General features: G+C 44.5%; 1 protein-coding gene across 2 annotated transcripts in view; it reads right to left on the minus strand.

Annotated features, from left to right (window-relative positions):
- SH2B1 (SH2B adaptor protein 1) overlaps positions 1 to 20,910 on the minus strand; it is a 768,701-nt gene that overhangs the window by 83,131 nt on the left and 664,660 nt on the right. For both annotated transcript variants that reach the window (XM_069243917.1, XM_069243919.1), the window contains exon 8: positions 18,319 to 18,490. In XM_069243917.1, coding sequence (XP_069100018.1) covers positions 18,319 to 18,490 — 172 coding nt within the window. The remainder of the gene's footprint in view (positions 1 to 18,318; positions 18,491 to 20,910) is intronic.

Genomic DNA, 20,910 nt, shown 5'->3' on the forward strand with positions numbered 1-20,910 from the left:
GCTTCTCGACGCCATTTCCAACCTACGCGCTCTTCTGTCTCATAGAGTCTTCTTCGAGCGAAAGGATCTGCAGGCCTCGTAAGTATCCTCTCGATGGTCTGGGGATAGACAACGGTTACAGACAAGATGTTGGTCCGTATATGGGAACTTGGCATGGCACCGAGGGCAGAAGAGAAACGGGGTCCGGTCCATGAGGCTTCGACGAGGCTTTGGTTGGCCCGGTCAGGCCCGAGTTGGGCGCGGGTGCCCCGAAGGGCAAGTAAAGGAGTTGGATCCGCCGGTACCAAAGTGTCGATGATAGATAGTACGTGATCGAAACAATACTGACTAATTAGAGAGTTTGTAATACTTTTCAGACTCGAACTACCGGAGCGAAAAGAAACACGTCCGAACCCGATGGCGGAAAGAAAACAATCTAAGATGGAGTTGATGCCCATGCGCAATGGAGCCAAAGAGGAGGAGTCACTCGATCCCGTGACTCGAAAACACTTCTTAGAAGAAAAACAACTTGTAACACTCCGAGCCCAACACTAGATGGCAGGACCTATCCATAGCATGTGTATCTGCAGCTACACATGCCATTGAACATATATATATATATATATATATATATATATATATACATATACATATATATATATATATATATATATTTATATATATATATATATATATATATATATACCCACACACACATACACACACACACACATATATCTATGAGTCACCAGTGGATAATTATAGCTAGCTTCCATAGGAAAAGTGTTTTTTTGTTTTGCCAATAACTTTGACAGCATTGACAAATCTTCCTGAAAGTTTAAAAAGTAGTTTGCCACCCACTTCTGTCTTAAATGCTTCGGGGTGATTCGTCAAGTGTAGTCTGAAGAAAGGGGGGTGGGGGGGAGCCCAAAAACATGTTTTCACATGGCAATTTCTGAAAGGGATTGGCAACACGCTACAGCCCAAACCGCTGGATGGAATTACACTAAATTTGGCAGAAAGCTAGCTCTTGGTCCAGAGAGAGCACTCTTTGTGGTTTGGTGTAAATCTGTTATATCAATATCTAGGGATGTGGACCCCTTAATCTATGCGCCAAAGCAGGGCCCTGATTGGCTAGCAGCAACCTGAGAGAAGTTGTGGTCACCATTTTATATATCGGGAAACAGTCCCTATGGCTGAGAAGTAGCCAGCAAATTACATGAAGGAGTCTGGGTAGAGGCAAGAAATCGCCTAAAAAGGAAAATGTTACTTATCCAGTAAACATCTGTTTGTGGCATGTGTGCTGTAGATTCACATGCTTTGCATAAGTCTGCCATCTAGTGTTCGGTCCGGAGTGTTACAAGTTGATTTTGTTCAAAGAATCTTCGAGTCACTGGAGTGAGTGACTAATCCTCCTGGCGATACTGCACGTGGGCATCAAGTCCTTTGTTAGATTGTTTTCCATCAGGCAAGTGAGGTAAGGAATGTATGGAGAGTAAAGAGAAAGATGACCATGCTCTGTATTTACATATGTACAACATTTATATGACAATGCAACTATAACAGTGACAAGCATCCGGGGAGGAAGGAAGGCGCATGTGAATCTACAGCACTACATGCCATGAACAGATGTCTACTGGGTAAGTAAAAATTTTTGTTCGAAGGCATGTGTGGCTGGAGATACACATGCTTTGCATAGACTAAAGCAGTCCCTCCAAATAAGCAGTGGCTAGCCTGTTGGGGTTGGAGTTGCTTGATAAAGTGTCCTGAGCACTGCATGACCAACATTGGCTTGTTGGCATGTTAAAACACCTACACAATAGGGTTTAGTAAATGTATGTGGTGTAGACCAAGTAGCAGCCTTACCTATAGTTGCTATTGGGATGTTACCAGGAAAAGCCAGAGAAGCACCCTTTTTCCTAGTGGAGTGTGTTCTGGAGGTAGCAGTTAACTGTCATTTAGCTTTAGCATAGCAAGCTTGAATACATTTGACTATCCATCTGGCTATACCATTTTTAGGGTCGAGCCTGTGTAGCATGCACTTGTGAGACGCTGTAGTAGTTAGAAAAGGGCTCTGAGCCCCGTAAATGTAACGTCAGTCTCTCATTGGTTAGTGGGCTTGCCTTTTAAAATCTGCTTGCTTTCATTAGTGGAAGGCATGCATAAGTCATTTCTTTTCTGGTGGTTAGCCCTCATCGAGCGCAGCGACCGAGTACAGAAAACATACGGGGCTCGCGGTTTTCCGTCCGTTTTGTGGACCTTTTTCTCTTTTTTCGCAGCGCGATCGCGCTAGTTTTTTCCATTTAATGAAGCAAGAAAAGTCCGGTTGGGAGTTTACAACTGCTAATTGCTCTAACTCAGAGAAATGCGAGACCCGTTGCATTGCAAATGCTTGTTTGATACTGGGTTGCCTTTATGAGGCATTGAAAATGCTACAAAAAGCTGCTTAGATTTGCTAAACCGTTTGTTGATGTCAATATAATACGAGAGCCCTTTTAACATCTAGTGTGTGAAGAGCTCTCTCTGCAACAGAGTCTGGTTGTGGGGAAAAAGACTGATAATTCAATTGTTTGGTTGATATGGATTTGTGAAACTACTTTTGGAAGGAATTTGGGGTTTATTCGAAGAACTACTCCGTCTCTGCGTATTTGAAAGAATGGTTCTTCTAAGATTAGAGCCTAGAGTTCACTTAGACGTCTTAAGGAAGTGATGGCTACTAAAATAGCCACTTTCCATGAAATAATTGTAAAGGGTATGCATGCATTGGCTCACCAGGTGGATCCATGAGGTTAGTAAGGACAATATTGAGGTTCCAGGATGGTGCCGGAGGTACCCTGGGTGGAATGACTCAAGACCTTCCATGAAGGCTTTCATGACTGAAATTCTGAATAAAGAGATGTGTTGTCTGTTTTGGAGGTAAGCAACTATAGCTGCTGAATGAAGACAAATAGAGGAGTATCCTAAGTTTACTTTCTGTAAATGTAGTAAATAACAATATCTTGGACTGAGGCTTTGAGTGGGTCAAATGGGTTTCGGTCGACAGTAGCATACAAAACATTTCTGTTTTGCTGCATAACACTGTTTGGTTGTAGGTTTACATGCTTCTTTTAGAATGTCCATGCATTCTGGCGGTATATTCAAATAGCCAAACTCTATGACCACAGGAGCCATATCGCAAGGTTGAGAGTTTTGGGGTCTGGATGCTTTATCTGTTCTTGATTTTGACTGAGAAAGTCCAGTCTGTTGGGGACCTTCTGGTGTTGAACTAGTGATAGAGCCAAAAGTATTGCGAACCATGTTTGACATGCCCATGTGGGAGCTACAAGTATCATGGTGAGTGAGGTTTGCCTCAATTTGCAAACTAGAAACGGACTGAGTGGGAGAGGTAGAAAAGCGTAAGCAAATATCCCTGACCAATTCATCCATAGAGCATTGCCCTCAGACTGAGGGTGCGGACATCTGAATGCAAAGTTTTGGCATTTTCTATTTTCTGCAGTGGCAAAGAGGTCTATTTGGTTCCCCACTTTTGCAAGTACTGGTGAAGGACTTGTGGATGGAATTCCCATTCATGGATGTGTTGCTGCATCCTGCTGAGGAGGTCTGCAAACTGGTTGTCCATGCCTGGGAGATATTCTGTCACTAAGTGAATGTGGTGGTGAATTGCCATTTTTCCATATTGTCCGAGCAAGATGGGTATTACTGAGAAGCACGTGTCACCCCACGTTTTCTGCTGATAATACATGTTGTCTGTATGGACTAGAACCACTTTGTGGGAGAGTTGTGGAAGAAAATCCTTCATTGCTAGGAAAACTGCTTGCAGCTCCAAGTAATTGACATGTGAACCTTGTTGAATGGGATCCCATAGACCTTGTTCTGTGACGTTTTTGAGGTGAGCTCCCCCAACCTGTCTGTGGTGCATCTGTAGTCAAAGTGATCTGAGGTACAGAGTCCTGAAAGGGCCGCCCCTCGGAGAGGTTGATGGGGTTCCACCATTGCAAAGAGCAGTAAGTTTGGCTGTCCAACAACACTAGATCTTGGAAATGACCCTGTGACTGAGACCACTGATGAGACAGACATTGCTGTAGGGGACGCATGTGTAGTTTAGCATGAGGTACAATGGAAATACAAGACACCATCATCCTTAATAGCTGCATCACTGTCTTGACTGTTTAAGTGTGGTCTTCCTGCAATTGGGAACATAAAGTCTAAATTCGAGCTGGACTTGGATATGCTAACCATATTTGTGCATCGAGCACTGCTCGCAGATAAGGCAGAGGTTGGAGATGGGATTTGCGAAAGTTGATTGTGAAGCCGAGAGCGTGAAGGAGATCCACTGTGAGTTTGGTATGTAGCCATTTTAACTATAGCTCCATGCATGTTATTTTAACACATTAGGCCAAGCCGCTGTGCACTCTAACCTACATATATTTTATTCAGCTTTATTTTATTGTTTGTTACGATAGCCACTTTTTAGGATCTTGTTTTATTTTCTGTTTATCTAACTGTTTTTGCCTAGACCAGCACTCTGTTCTCAAACAAGACATTCTTGCTCACTCTGTGCATCTTCCAAGGCTACAGCAAGGTACACTGCCGGTGAACGTGATATAAGTTTAGTCTCCAACATTCGTAGAAAACACACATCCTTACGTAGGGACATTTTCTCATCAAATCAGCTGTTTTATTATAAAAACACTTCCCTGTCCCTTGCACGTTAGAGCAAGATTCCAGTCAGAGAACCACGACTGCATGGTGATTGCCAAATGCTTCGCTACAGATGTTTTGCAGACTTCAGGCCTTTGCTCACGTATGGGGGATGATGTCTTCGCAAGGGAACCTGAAGGGTAGAATTAGAGCTTAACCCGCTGTGCTCTATCATAGGAAATTAGTTTATTGACTGTAGTGACAATATGGTAGTGTTATTCTTATGCTTCACTCTCCTTGTCACAATTTTAATATTGTCATGCTGTGTCGTCCTAGTTATTGCAGCTCACACTTTGCGATCTAAGATGCAGTCGCTTCATTAAAATCATTATTGAAACATATACTGCCTCTGTCATTGTATACATGAGACTAATAAAACTGAGAGAAACGGATGAGACCTGAGTGACCACGGCTTCCTTGAGAAACGAATTATGTTATGCGCTCAGCTGCCCAGTCATCCCTGCCCTCCGGTAGAGATGAGGCACTGCTAGTTAGCCGGAGCAAAATCCGGATTAGAGCGACAGGTGTCACCTGCAGTGGGTTAGACTTAGTCTCCCACACCGCGAGCAATTCTGCCGCTCAAAATCTAGTAGTCTCATTAGAATAATGGAAGCCTACGCGACAAGTTGAGTGTGATGCTGACAGTGTTGTAATGTACTGGCTTTGATGAGTAAGTTGTCCAAGTAAGGGAAGACATGAATGTGTTGACATCTGCGATACGCAGCAACTACTGCCAGACATTTTGTGAAGACCCTGGGAGTGGTACGACCCTGAAAGGTAAGACCTTGAACCGGTCATATTTCCCCACAATAAAGAATCTGAGATATTTGCGGTGTGCTGGGTGAATGGAAATATGAAAGTAAGCACCCTTTAGATCTAAAGCTGTCATAGTCGCCTTGCTGTAACAGTAGTCTCCCACAACGTGGGTGATTCTGCTGCTCAAAATCCAGTAGTCTCATTAGAATAATGAGAGCCCATCTGATATGGCGCCGCCAATGTTTGGTCAGGCTTTAATTTTCGTGTCCTCCTGAGTATTGCTGTCTCACTATATACAATGATACCTCAGTACTATAAACGGAGATGTCCATGGTATTGAGGACTTCCTCCTCAGCTATGTAGGAAATCCTATCTGATGCGAAGAGGTTGTTCAAGCTTGAACTCTTAAAGGAAAAAACCCTATTTGGTGTGCCTTCTCTGAACAAATTTACTATCTAAAATGGTGAATCTACAACAGGTAGCAATAGCAATCAATATGAGACAACCTCTGACTACACATTTATTGGCAAATGGCCTAACGGCCCAGGAGGGTGCAGTCACATTTGTGGTGGACGCCCATGCAGCTTATAGAACAGATCTTTTCTATTCTTGGACCACATTTCCAGCAGTTGATGGGAACACAAACACATTTCATTACTATACACTTGCAAACGTACCTGGACAATACAGGGCATATGCATATTTAGAAATAACTTTATCTTACCAAGGACATAATAATTGGCTTGATGGCCCCCTACTTCACACAATTTTACCAGTAAGGTTAGGTCCTCTAAGTAATGATGGTCCTACCTGGCCTTTATTGGCCACCTATACACCTCCCCCTGCAATAGCGACTTTAGCAGTAACTGAGGTTCATCGCTTATATACTGAACTAACAGCGACATATAGACGACTAGTACAGTTTGTGATGCAAACATTAAATACAAACCCAGCACAACCACATGCAGTGAGGCCAGGTATAAACCCTGCGACTGTATATTAGATCCTGTACCCGCCAAATGAGAGGAAACACCATTTTCATTATCACAAAAAATAAATGCTCTGGAAGCAGTATTTCTCCATACAGGACCTCAGGATAAACATAGAATTCTAATGATGTGCTTGCCATTTGGGATGGTCCCTATAGCAGATAACTGTAATACATGGGGCACGGTATTTGCCGTGCTGTATACAACCGCACACGGTACACCGACACTTGCCAATTTACCAGACGTTGTGAAGCAAATTCAAGATGAATACGGGGCTGCCCAGGCCCTGGACTTGGGGATGCAATTAATGGGCAATTCTGTCACAGTATCCCCAATTATTTTAAGTAATCTTAAAGGGGAAGCAGTCGCACTAGCAGTGCGCATGCAGCTCCGTTATGTTCCTCAACAGGATCAGGAATGCGAGCTGTCCAAGATTATTGCAGAGACCTATTCTAGCACTGGACAAGATAGTCTAGGGGCCAGACCAACTAAACCACAATTTCAGGGAAAATCTAATAAAGATTTTCCCAAGCAAGCTCCTGAGGGTAATAAGAAACGCTGGGATAAAAAACAACAAGTACCTAAAAAAAAAAAGAAAGGGGAGAATTTTTGCATACGGAGACCCCACAGAATAGATATAATCTCAGAAATAGAGATAATATAAAAACGCCTGATAGTTATCAATATACTGATACACGATAATCTTGTTACTTTAAGGACTCATAGGAAAAACGCAGTGAGAGAGGTGGGCGATCAGAGTGAAGAACAGAGTACGTGAAACCGAGATAGGAATCAGAATGCTCCAAGGTTTCGATTAAAAAGGAAGAGAAATCTCCCCAACAGAAACCCCAATTTAAAAAGAAAAAGGTGGCAGCAGTCGCAGTACGCCCTGACACTCGAGAAGAGAGTCCTCTTGAAGAACCGGAAGTGGGCACTAGCACTGCTAGAGAGTGCGGCAGAGGTCACAATAGTTCACTGGAGTCTTCTAGAACATCTGGAGGTGAAGCCAACTGATCACTTTCTACAAATAGAAACTGCAGACATGCGTGTCTCCACGCCTGATAGGGTGTATAAAGTAACGCTACAGTTAGGAGACATTGCACGCATAATAGACGCAATCTTTTGGGATCGCGTAGCAAATATTTATGATGTTTTGTTGGCCGAACAAGATTGATCACCTGAATTTGTCCGAACCTGCCCATAAGGAGAAGATGTTATTAAACATTCTTTCTCGCCCCTTGTTCCAGGGAAACTCGCTGAATTTTATGCCATTGATTGGGCATTGGCACAGGCACCCGTGTTATATCGCAATCATGTTGGATGGGATAAGGAATCCCCCTACCATGTAATTCCCATTAAAAATTAACCTGAACCCCAACCCCAGTACCCAATAAAACATGAAGCAAAAGCACCTGTGAGAGAAATACTCACACAACTAGAGTACCAGGGCATAATTGAACACTGTCTCCCCAGTGAATAATCCTTTATTTCCAGTAGCCAAACCGGACCATTCATACAGAATAGTCTTAGACTACAGACACTTAAACAGTCATACACGCACATATGCTAAACAAAACTGGATATTTCCTATGGTTTTTTCTGCCAGAATATAGGGCCTGAGAGTAGAGACTTAAAGTGCACTAGGCTCCCAGAAAAAAATATGTTTACCTCAGGGGTTGAAGAACCGCCCAGGACTGTTCACAGCTCGTGTGACTGCAATTTTGCACGACATTGACCTTGAAGCGTTGTCCTATGTCGATGATATGTATCTTACGGATGATGATTTGCTACAACATTTAAGATGGGTAGCCCACATTGTTGAAGGATTTGCAGATTTTGGCTACAAATTCAACTTCAAAAAAACAAAAATAGCCTTCCTTAGCGTCCTATTTCTGGGATATGAGCTATCAAGTGAAGGAAAGAGCCTAGTGCCACAATTCTTAGAAAAATGCAGACAACTACAACCTCCAAACACGATCAAAAAACTCCAATCTATATTATGTTTTCTAAATTTTGGCAGAACTTACATCCCCGATTATGCTTCACGCATTAAACCTTTATATGACTTAATACGTCCTGACATTTCAAGCAAATTTTAGACAGTCAAACACACATGAATACTTAGGGAAGTGGTTCCCAAACCTTTTTGACCTGTGGCTCCCTTAACCTACTGGCAGTGGTCGCTGTTCCCCGTTATGTTACTTATTTTGGTAAGTGGGTCAGGATTACAATCGTAGATGTAATGCTATCCTATCAACTGTAGAGCGTCTTGCAATGTCAACAACGGAATGGGAAGATACGGGGTTATCGAACTGAACTCTTACTGCGTTGTGATTTAGTGCTTTTGTTTTTTGTTAAAGAGGTGCGACTTTAGGTTTTTCCTGAGCAGTGTTGTGAGGCCCTGATAAATACAGGAATGTTTCAGATCCTGGGTTCACTGATAGAGGTCTCCCATCTAGTTTATTTTTTATTTTTTGCATTTTATTGCCTCCAGTCCGATGGTATCGTTGGACCTCAAAACTACGTAAAAGAGCACTGTGCAAAGTCAGTATGAAGGTTTCCAAAAAAAGTACACAATTTTATGTTGCAAGCAAATTCCTTCTTCGGGCAGGCATATTCACATCCCTAAAAAAGGTGTGTTCACTCCAAAATAGTTTGGGTCAAGCCACAGAAGAAGTGTGTGTGAATCTGAGTCACTGCCGGCGTTGCTGACCTACCTGAAGGGCATGTAGGGGGACAGAGGTAGGGTCACTACTAGGTTCTCCTTAACAGAGTCGGGTAAACACCAAACTCCTTACTTTCTCTACACACTACCATTCATTTTCCTCCCACGCCCAGTTACTGAACAATAAAAAATGTTTACACTTCCATGTCAGGAGACACTGTATATAGTAGAGCGTTTTCAGTTTCTTGGCTGGGATAGCTGTGACCGGAGTTGCTTGGTCTTTTATGGCGGTTAAGCATCATTATAAAGTAAGAAAAGGTGATCTGCCTTGCTTTCTTATTGTCTTAGTTAAAAAAAAAATGAAAATGTCAATTTGTTTGAGAGAATCACTCTCACAATCAATCGTTCAAGTGCTATAGAAAAAGTTTTATGAGGTTATGAATGGGACAATAGAAGTTTGTACAATTAATATCTTTTACAGTACAGTTGGTTTGTATTTATCTTTTGCAGTTTGTCATGCCCAAAATAAGCTGATTACACCAAATAAATACTTTAATGGTAATTATTGGTGCAAGGACAGGAAATCAGAGATCATCCTCAACGCGAGAGAGCCAAAGTGAGCGAGGGGAAAAAAGGGAAACATTTTTAAAAGCTACATTCGTTCCTTGAAAGTATCCTATAAAAGACCTGGCACGGCTAGCCCAGGCCAGAAAGTGATGACACTGACTTTCTATGGCTAGCAGGCAGTTCATTGATTGCCTTATAGGAGAAGAAAGGCAGCGCAAGCCTCTGAGCACCTTTCAAGAGGGCTGTCTAAGCCCTGCGCCCAGCTTCCATCCCCACATTTCTCACACATCCAAAGCTGCAGCAATTGAGGCTTCCTTGTCTCTCTGCTGAAATGCAGGTCAGAGCACGAACTGCTGCTGCAGGCTGGAGGGACTAGCAACAATCACTTCTGCACTCTTCAAGAATAATGCACTGCTGCAATCTAGTGGTAAACGTTAGCGGTTTTATACTTATACTGAAAACCTTGAATTTCTGTCTAGATGTTAACCAGCGATTATTTCTTGAATTCGAAATTTAAAACCCTTGGTGCACGGTGCCCCTGGCACCATTTGACGACGCACAGATTGGGAACCACTGACTTAGGGAACTGTAGACAGAAATGCTTGCAGCACAACACCTACACACAAGGGACAACCAAAAACACACTTGGTCATCAGAGTAATTGCTTGGGCCATTGGTTTCACTTATGTAACCTTTAATGAGGGTGAGACCGTCACAATAGCTTACAAATCACATTTGTACTCAGTAGCATAACAACGCTTTGCTCCCACTGAGAAAATTCTCACTGCTGTTCAGATGGCTGTCATTAAAGAAAGACCTCTAGCCCAGGGCAAACGCATTATTGTTGTTTCTCCAATTCCAGCACTAGAGGCTGTCACAAAAGCAAGCATCACAAACACTAAAGCATTACCTCCACGATGGATACAATGGGCGACGTCTTTGACAGTCACTGATGTAGACTACAACTTTGACCCAAAGTTACAAACTCAAGAATTTTTGCAATACGAGCTGGAATACCCAGTCCCAGCAAATACATTGCCTATTGAACAATATCACTGAGTCATGTATACCGATGGCTCAGCACAACCTGCAATTGGCACAAAGCATCAATACTCTGCTGCTTGCGCAGTCGTAAGCGGCTATATGGAGGACAATAAGTTCTGTCCATTCCATTCATTTAAGCAAGCCCTAGGGGATTGCACATCACAATTAGAGGAGCTCAAAGCTCTGGTGATGGCACTGGAACATACGGAAACTGCACAGTATACACTGATTGTTTGTGATTCGTACTATTGTGTCCAGTCCTTCAATGAATACCTGCATTACTGGCGCCAGATTGGGTTCAGAGATTCTAAAGGCAACACCATTAAACACAGACTTCTGTGGGGGAACATAGCAGATATGAAAGAAACGCTACCAAATGTCCATGTTGTACACACACTTGGACACCAGCACATTGGAAAACACGTTGCTGGGAATACACTGGCTGATGAAACCGCAAAGTCAGCAGTAGCTGTAGCTGCTGTTGCTGCAGTAACTCGTTTAAGTATGAAACCGGACGAAGACATATGGACTGCCGTGAAAGCTACAGCTGATGGTTCGCCCTATCCAAAAGCATTTCCTGACAAATATTCCTCCTGAGTGGGAGGTTGCCTCAACGCTGAAGTTAAGATACCAGGCGTAGGGGTGCAAGATATTCCCAAACAAGATAGAAGACCACAATTGATTAAAGCAGTGCACGAAGGGGTAGCATCTGCCCATGCTGGTGTGGCAGCTACAATATCAATCTTACAAGCCCGCTATAGGTGGCCAGGCCTCTATAAGGAGACCAAGCAGTATGTCCTTTGTTGTGACATCTACCAACAAATTAAAGTTTCCACTGCCAAACTCTCGCCGCAGACACCCCTCTTGATTTAAAAAACCTTTACAATGTGTGTACTTGGACCATTGCGGTACCCTAACATCGGACAGTGCATACAAGTATATTCTGCCCTTCTCGTACAAATGTCTCAGTGACATAAAAGAAGTCTTTCTTAGCGGTAGTGAATGCGAAACTTCAGTCAGCCATTCCATAGTTTGTAAACAGCGGTCCTTGCATGGGGCATGTAACGCGTCTGCAGCAAATTTAGCTTGTTATATGAAGGGAGTTCCTGTCCCCTTGATTAGACCTACTTTCCAGGTGCTTTCAAACAGCAGCTATGTTCTCCTCATGGTGAAGACTGTTGTGGGATGCGAACCGGAATAGTTTTGGTCTCTAAAATAAAAGAATTGACAGACATTTGGCCTCACATTCGTACTTTTGACAAATTAAGCAGACTCAAGGCTTTATTGTTTCAGAAGCATGTGGCCCTTACATCTGCACAGGAGACCTACGCACTTCATGTGCCACGGTCGTCAGCAGAGATACAGCCCCTTTTAAGTACAAACTTTCCGAGACACTTTGGTAAACTCGTGGGACGGATATTTAATGCATCCAGTACAACTGGAATGGCAAACTTTAAGGCTGTTGGTTCTAGTTTCGTTCACACTTTCTCCTCCATATTCGGTTTGATACCATCAGCCATTCATTCAATTTTCTCCAGTATTTTCAGGGAATTTCCAATAACTTTGGCTATAATTGGTGGCATTTTGCTATTGCTATTTTTTATGCGCAATGGCTGTCCCGCCGCAACAAGGAGGCATGAAAGCACTCCCATCAGCGCAGCTGTGTCGTGAACGCATGATGCAGTTTTTTGGAGCAACACTCCTGGAGCAATTGGAGTTTGACTGGTCTCTGTCATTCAGACTGGTTTTGCATTGTGTGCAGCCCGTGTTTCGGTGCCTCTGGTGCTCTTTCGAATACACACTGGAAGTCTGTCTTTCTACGCAGCGCTTGATTTCATTGGACGCTGATCTGTTGATGTTCTCGCTGAGGGCTCATTACCAGACGTGCACATTGAGGTTGCGTTTGCTACGGGAAGCTACTTTAGAGTTGCCCTTTCTGGAGGATGTGGCTCTTAACTCATCTTGGGATGATTGGTACTGGAAGGAATATGCTGGATATCTAAAAGATATCTAAAAGACTGGTAGCCACCTCAAAAGGAAGAGTGGTCTCTACCCCTGGCTCCTCGAAAGGGAGTATGTTTATACTGTAGGGACCTCAAAGACCTGGCAGTATCGGTATTAGCTTTAATCGCCTGAAGAGCATTGTCAACATACTTGCCAAACAGGTCTTGGCTATTGTACGGGAGGTCCAGGATCCTGGTTTGGACATGCAATTTGTGGCCTTAAGCCATACTTGGCGCCTTAAGACGGCTGAACCAGCCAGAAGTTGAAATTCCATGGCTGCAATGTCAAGGGAGCAGTCAATAACCTCTGCAGAGGTCTACTGACTCTCTATAAGGATCTTTTTTGCTTCCAACTTGCTGGAATCCAGAAGATCATCCACAGAGTGCGAGATGACCGACCACAGCTGCCTGTCGTACTTGCCCAGGAGTGCCAGGGAATTTGCAGCACGGACTACAATTGCAGACCTAGATTAAAACCTCTTTCCGATGTTGTCAAGGCGCCTTCTTTCTTTGTCAGGAGGTGCCAATAAAGGTGCTGAAGGGTTCCTGGAGCGTCTCTGGGAAGCCTGAGAAACCACTGAGTCTGGTTTTGGGTGACCCACCAGACAAGCAGGAGCGTCCTCTGTCACTTTATATTTTTTGTCCAGCTTTGGTAACACTGCTGGCACTGTTGCCGAGTTCTTCATTACCTTAAGCCCTTGATTCCAAACATGGTCAATAATCGGTATCGCCCGGACCGATTTCCTGTGCAGCTCTTTGAAATCGTACAAAAAGCAGTCCTGCTGCGTAGATGGCATCTGCAGCTCAAACGTTGCCGCAGCTTTTTCCAAGAGGTTATTAAAAGAGCCAATATCCTCAGGAGGAGACTCGACTGCTAATGGCTTCAGTGAAGGGAAGCTGGGAGTACATATTCATTCCATTCGTCCTTGTCTGAGAGAACCTCCCGTTCCTCCGCTGCCTCATCCGAAGAGGCCTGGACCTGGGGACTCTGTGGTGCCTGAAGAGGAATTTGCGGCGTCGCAGGAACATCTGGCAGAGGTGCTGTAGTAGCTGGTGCAGTCACTGTTAGCGTGGGGTCCTTCCCCGGTTGAGGGTAGAAGCGCTCTCTAATATGCCAGCATGGCTTGGAGATCGGACACAAGACCAGAAGGCAAACATACTGTTCCCTGTTGTTGTTATGGAACTGGGTCATAACACTGTTGACCACAATATGAGACGTCATCAGAGTATTCCTGGCATCTGACATGCAACGGAAAAGGACTCCTAGCCACTCCAAACAGGGCATCCTGATCTGAGTCCTCATCATCGCCATCCAAAAACCTAGATGGCAAGAGCCTTGACTCCTTGCTTGGTGACATGATAGAAGGTGTCAAATGAGTCTTTGAGAGCCTTTTGAGAGGAGTATGCTGCACAGATTGATTCAAAGGCAATGTAGATGGTCTTTGCCACTTCATTGGAAACATTTTAACAGCTGAAGACAAGAAATCAGTTGTCATCGACGGGGGCGTCGACAATATCGTCGTCACTGGAAACATCCTGTGGACTGACTATTATGTTCTCGTGCTGTACTGACCACTATTGAGTCTGGAGGGAATTGAGCCCATAAAAAGGGTCTGTAGGTGCTGCCTTGTATTTCTTATCCACCCTCGGGGTGATAACCAGAGATCTTATGGGCTCTTTAAAAATATAATTAGCATGTCTAAGCATGCTGGGTAACATAGGAAGAAAGGGACTTTGTGTGGTTGTCAGGGAGTCAAAGAGGAAATCTTCAACGGGGTTAGTATGCAGCTGCACATTGTGATACGCAGCTGCTCCTGCTATGACCTGCTGATAAAAATATTGTCTCTTCAGGAGGTGATGGGCGTGCTGGATATAAAACCGGGTCATTTGGCAAGTTAGGATCTGGATCATATGAATCCCATGGGTCTACGTCATGTGGTATGTCAACCAAATCATCTCCTTGAGGTGGTGGTGAACCCTTTGTTTAAAACTATGGTTCAATAAGTGGTGTAGGAGATTAGTGAGGTGGTGGAGGGGTAGAAGGAAGCACTAGCGAGTGTGGAGAAGGCTGAGGTCTGATTGGAGCCTTGTCCTCGGAGACCTTCTTAGGGTCGAAAGCAGTGTTCAAGGCCTCTTCAAAGGTGAGCATCTTTTAATTTGAACAGAGGGGGAAGCAATTATTCTCCCTGTTCCTTTTTGAATATGGCACTGACGAGCATACATTATCACTAAAATAAGCTCCACTGGTGAAGCTGCTTCAGAGGATTGACTAGAAGGCAGTCTTTTGTTCCGAACTTTTCGGAGACAAAGTACTGGATCGGGTCTAAGATGTCAGCTCCAAAGAGGTTGTGGAGGCTTTTTTGGTTGGTGCTGAAGCGCTCAGTTTGATTGATTTGCTTGACCACAAACGTTCCTGTGATGCTGCCAAGCCAAAGGTTGATGCCGAAGACATCTTGGTTGGTTTCGGTGCTGAGCCAGAAGTTGATTTTTGGATTCAACCATGGCCCGAAGGCAGTGGTGGTCTGGCAACCTGCTTCTGGGGTTTCTTTAGTCTTTGAGGAATAGGGGCTGTTCTACTCACCGATTGCGCAGAGGGAACAAGTTGGCTCTCAATATCAAATTGGACATCCGACTCATCATGTCTTCGATGGAGAAGGCCTCCTCCTGCTCTTTCCTGAAGATATCTGAAGTGTTTGGTATTTTGGACGCCATATCCAACCGACGAGCTCTTTGGTATCTGAGCATCTTCTTGGATCGAAAGGAATGGCAGGCGTCACAACTTTGTTTGTTGTGGTCCAGGAAGGGACACGAAATAACACACCAGACGGTGTGTGGGAATTTAGAGTGGCATTGAGGGCAGAACCGAAATGGAGTATGGTCTATTAGTCCTGCATAGCCGACACCATGTGAAGGTGCAGGCCTGAGACGAGCGCGGACGCCCTGAAGGGCGGTGAACCGGCTCCCAGCACGAAAATTCGGATTGAATACGAAATATATAGAAAACCCGTTTAAAGTTCAATACCGTCGCTCAGAGAAAGATGAAAGACAGCCAAGGAAATGCTGCAGAGAAAACAATCTAACAAAGGACTTGATGCCCATGCACAGTGTAACCAAGAGGAGGAGTCACTCGATCCTGTGACTCAAAAAGATTCTTTTAACAAAAAACAACTTATAACACTCTGGACCAAACATTAGATGGCCGACTTATGCGAAGCATGTGTATCTACAGCCACACATGCCATCAAACTTTTTTTTTTTTTTTTTTAACCATGTGCAAGATCCGTGGATCCATTGTGGGGCTCATACCCACTCACAGACCTATCAGAGACACATCTACTTCACAGTCCCGGTCACAAACAGTCAGACCCAGACACTCACAAACGCACTCAAAGACCCACTGAAACACCCACACCCACACACAGTCCGAGAGACACTCACTCAAGACCCACACAGACTCACACCTAGTCATATACCCACAGAAAGTCACACACCTACTCATTGACCCACAGAGACAGTCACTCACCCTGAGACCCAGAAACTCCCACACCCACTCACAGACCCTCACACTCACAGACCCACACCACAGACCTATTCACACATACACCCTCTCAGACACACACCTCTCAGACCCACACACACCAACTCACAGACCCACTGAAACACTCATACCCACTCACAGACCCATAGACTCAGACAGACCCAGCGAAAGAGACACACAGACCCAGAGACACTCACACCCACTCACAGACCCACACACTGAGACCCACTCATACACCCACTCAGGCACTCACACCCACACCCACTGACAGACCCACACATTCTCACACCCACTCAAAGACCCACTCACACGCCAACTCAGACCCACTCACACACACCAACTCAGACCCATGCAGACACACACCCACTCACAGACACAGAGGGACACTCACAGACCCACACACAGACCCAGAGAGACACCCACCCACTTAACAGACCTCAACATTCACACACCCACTCAGACACTCACACCCCAACTCAGACCGGCACTGCCACTCTCAGACCCACGCCCACTGACAGGCCCAACCACCCACTTACAGACCCACACACACCCACTCACAGACCCACTGAAACATTCACACACCAAGTCACAGACCCAGACACACACACCCATTCACACACCGCCGCACATCCACTCACACACACACACATATCCACACAAACACCCACGCACACATGCACTCGCTCAACCACTTAGATACCCACTCACACACCCACTCACACACTCACATACCCATATGTGTAATAAAACCACTCACACTCCTACAAGCACTTGGATACCCACTCACACACCAATATAGCCACTTACATACCCACTCACACACTAATATACAACTCACACACCAATTCACACAGCCCTACAAACATGTACACATCCGTACAACCACTCACACATCCATTTACAAACCCATATATCCACTGGCACAGCCACTCAGAAACCCAAAAGAACACTTACACACCCACTGAAAGACAGATCCAGCCACTCACAAACCCACTTACACATCCATACAGGAATTCACATACCTAAAACACCCATACAATCAGACACCCACTCCCTTAATCATAAGTTACGCATCAACTCAGTTGACATGTTAGATAATCAGCATCCCTTATTAGTAGTATGGAACAAAAAGTAAGTTAACGTATGAAATAATTTAATATATATCTTAAAGTCTCGAAATCTTTATAAAACACTCACTGGATACTATCAATGATGCCACTTTAGATATCAACAGTGATATAATTTGAGATGTCATCAGTGATGTCACTGACCAGGTCATGAGTGATGTCACTGACCATGTCATGAGTGATGTAAATAGTGAGGTCAGATGCAGTGCATTTTGGGGGCGCAAGTTATAGTTAGGTGATGTAAGTATAACTGCTTAATGTCTATGGTTTTGTACGTTTGAAATGTGACCCTAACTATAAAGTCCCTATAACCCTTGTTTTTTTCAGTGAAAAAAAAAAAAAATATATATATATATATATATACATATATATATATATACACACATACATACATACATATACACACACACACAAAAACACACACACCTGTGGTTGAAGAGCTAGATAACTAAAATTTACAAAATACATTAAAAAAATATATATAATAAAATAGAAAGGACTATTTTGAAAATATAAACTGAATAATAAAAATCAAGGACGATATAGTGGTAGACTATTTAATGGTAAATCAATACTAAACTTATCTGGATGACAGTGATAGGCGATGTTGAGTTATGTGGTACCACCAACGTCACATATCATTGTCGTCTTTGAGCGAAACCCCATTTTAACCTGTTCTGGAGAGGAAAAGACTCAGCCCAGAGGTACAATATGGGGTAAAGAGTTAACCCAGGATAGGATATGGTGAAAGTGCCTTTTCCTGCATACCTGAGCACATTCTAGAGTTCTCGGGTCTGAAAAGAAATGAACTCACACCCCCTTTTTTTTTTTTTTTTTTTACTATGCATAAAAAACAGACAGCTTCCCTGGTTAGATGAAACAGTTATGTTGAAACACCAAGGGCTGAGCAACTGGACAATGACGGTAGGTGGAATGAGGATTAACTTACCATGCAATCGCTGAGATGCCACGACATAGCTGACCAAGGTGACATCACTGGAACCTCCAGACTCCAGAGGAATGGGATGAACCCGGAAATGCTCCAGCATGTCAAAAATGGTCTGGAACCAGAGATGCTGCACTCTGCACTGCCCATCCTCATTTAGAGACAGACGAAGATGCTACAGAGAGATGGGTAAAAGCAAAAGGCACAAGTTGGGTACAAGAGGCAGAAGAACATGGCTGGAAATCAGGATCTAGAAATCTACATTGTTAAAACATAAGCCAAAAAGAAAGAGAGACCAAGTAGCAGTGATAGACAAAACTAATACAGATAAGAAGAGCTTTGTGAGCAGGTAAGAATAAGCTTGGCTAGAGAGATTGAGGCAGACAGGTGGAGAGGAAAACAGCGGAGAAATACATCTACAAGAAGAGCAGGCGCGGCACATCCTTTAGGGCAGAGGGGCCACGCCCCCCACCTTTTGCCCCTCATGAAGAGTGTCTGTCAGGCTGAACAAAGGTCAGCCACCAGACACTCTTTATTTTCAGCTCACACAGCCAGGAATGAGACATGCGCGATGCAGACTCCTGGCTGCCTGAGCGGAACTTTGTTGGGCTGAGGAGGTCACAGCTCCTATGGGTGTGACCTCCTCGGCTCAGCAAAGGTGCCTCGAGGCCCTCCTCTGGGTTACGAGGAATGCGTCACCCACTGACTTCGACCTGGTTGCTTCAGGTTTAAGCCGTGAAGCGCCAAGGTCGGGTGTCAATCAGTAACACTTTGTCATAGAGTGGGGTGGGGTCATCAGTCTCACTGACCCCATCCCACTCTGCGACGAGGCTGAGACTGCTGCCTTCCCTCATTGGCTGTATATCGCTGGTTTGTCATATCTCTGTATGCGGGGTGGGCAATTAGGGTCTATAGTACAGTCATTTGTATCAATGTCCTTTTACTCCTCGCAGAGATATTATCAACATCTCTATCTGTCTTGGTTTTTCGGACTCTGTCTCACTCTCTAAATGCTCCCATCTTTCTAGCACCTCAGCCCATAATCCCACCAGGGGATGTCACTTTAGGCCACATGCATCTTCCGGTTTCAGAACTTTGACAAAAGCGTGACGTCTCCGACCCAGGCTAGTGCCTGCAGCCTAGTTTCAGATTTTCAATGCAAGGTGATTCTACGCCTAGCCAAGGCGAATGCCAGGTCCAGGAATCTGGCGCCAACCCCATGCCCCTTGGGCCTAGGGAAGTCTCCCAGCAGGCACACTACCAGGGTACAGGGAAGGGTGTGTTCCAGCATCGTGCCGAGGTGGAGTACCGCTGCATTCCAATTGTCTTGTAGAGTTGGGCAGTCCCCCATCATGTGTCTGAGGTCCAGCATGTAGGGCATTTCCTGGGACCTCCCCCGTATATGACATTTAGTCTAGGCGATGTGAGATATGTCATGTGCAATATATTAAACTGTATATATTTGAGTTGTGTGTTCTGGGAAATTTTGGGGGTTTTACCCACAGCCATGTCTTTAATAGCTAGTTTAATTTCCTGAGCTGTAATTGGGCCCCAATACTGCGTGGCGCCTCTTGTGTCAATGTAGGGAGGGTCAGACGGTCCAAGAAGTCATCTTGTACATTGTCCGGGAAAATGTCTTGGGCACTATATAGTGCTTTGTAGTAGTATGGAACTCAGCATTGATTAGATCTGGAGTATAAATATGTTCACCCAATGGTGTTGTTAAATGTGTTATTGGTGTGCCTTGCAGTTCTGGGAGGATAAGCCATGCCAGCAGGAGCCCTGATTTACCCTCCATGGTGTGCACTTTGGCTATGTAAGTCTTATAGTCATGGCATCTCAATTTTTCAGGTACATCATTGTATTTACCTTTTTGCATCTTTAAGGTGTTTGTGCGGGCCGGGTCAGTTCCCAGTGTGTTTCCAACCATGTGTACCGTAGTTTCTAGTGTATGCAGTTCTGTCCTAAGTTCCCTGTCCATGCCCACAGTCTGTCCCATGCATTGGCTATGGATCACTACTTTGAAGGCTTCCCAATCTGAGTGCATATCTTTCTGTACCATGATTAGTCGAGAAGTACTCAGTGATGGCTGTGCTTATAGTATCACTAAAGGGAGGATCCTCAAGTGTCACAGGCTGGAGACGCCAAGCTGGGACTGCCGGTATACTGACCATAAGTGATTGCTTTAAAAACAGGGAGTTATGGTCCAATGTTATCCGGCCTATGTATTCTGTGTGAGTGATGTGTTGGCACAGTCTGATAGTTTGTCCAGTTTGGTATGGAGTGAGTACAAGGAGGAATAAAATGAGTAGTCACATTCTGTGTCATGTTGTTTGTGCCATATATCTGCCAAGTTCCAGCGTTCTATCCAGTCCCTGAAAGTGTGCCAACCGGTGGGTGTGTTCCCTGTAGTGGGGGTGTGGATCGGTCAAGGTGTACATCTGCTTCCATGCCCCGTGGAAGTAGACTGTGTGGAGGAAGGTCAGTTGGTCTTGGTTAGGCAGGTATATACTGCCTCATGTTATGTTCCATCCTGCTAGTCTGCCATTGACCAAGACATATCTCCCATCCCTGTCAACCCAAGATCATAAGAGT

This window comes from Pleurodeles waltl, chromosome 7 (assembly GCF_031143425.1).
Source record: "Pleurodeles waltl isolate 20211129_DDA chromosome 7, aPleWal1.hap1.20221129, whole genome shotgun sequence".
Lineage (NCBI taxonomy): Eukaryota > Metazoa > Chordata > Amphibia > Caudata > Salamandridae > Pleurodeles > Pleurodeles waltl.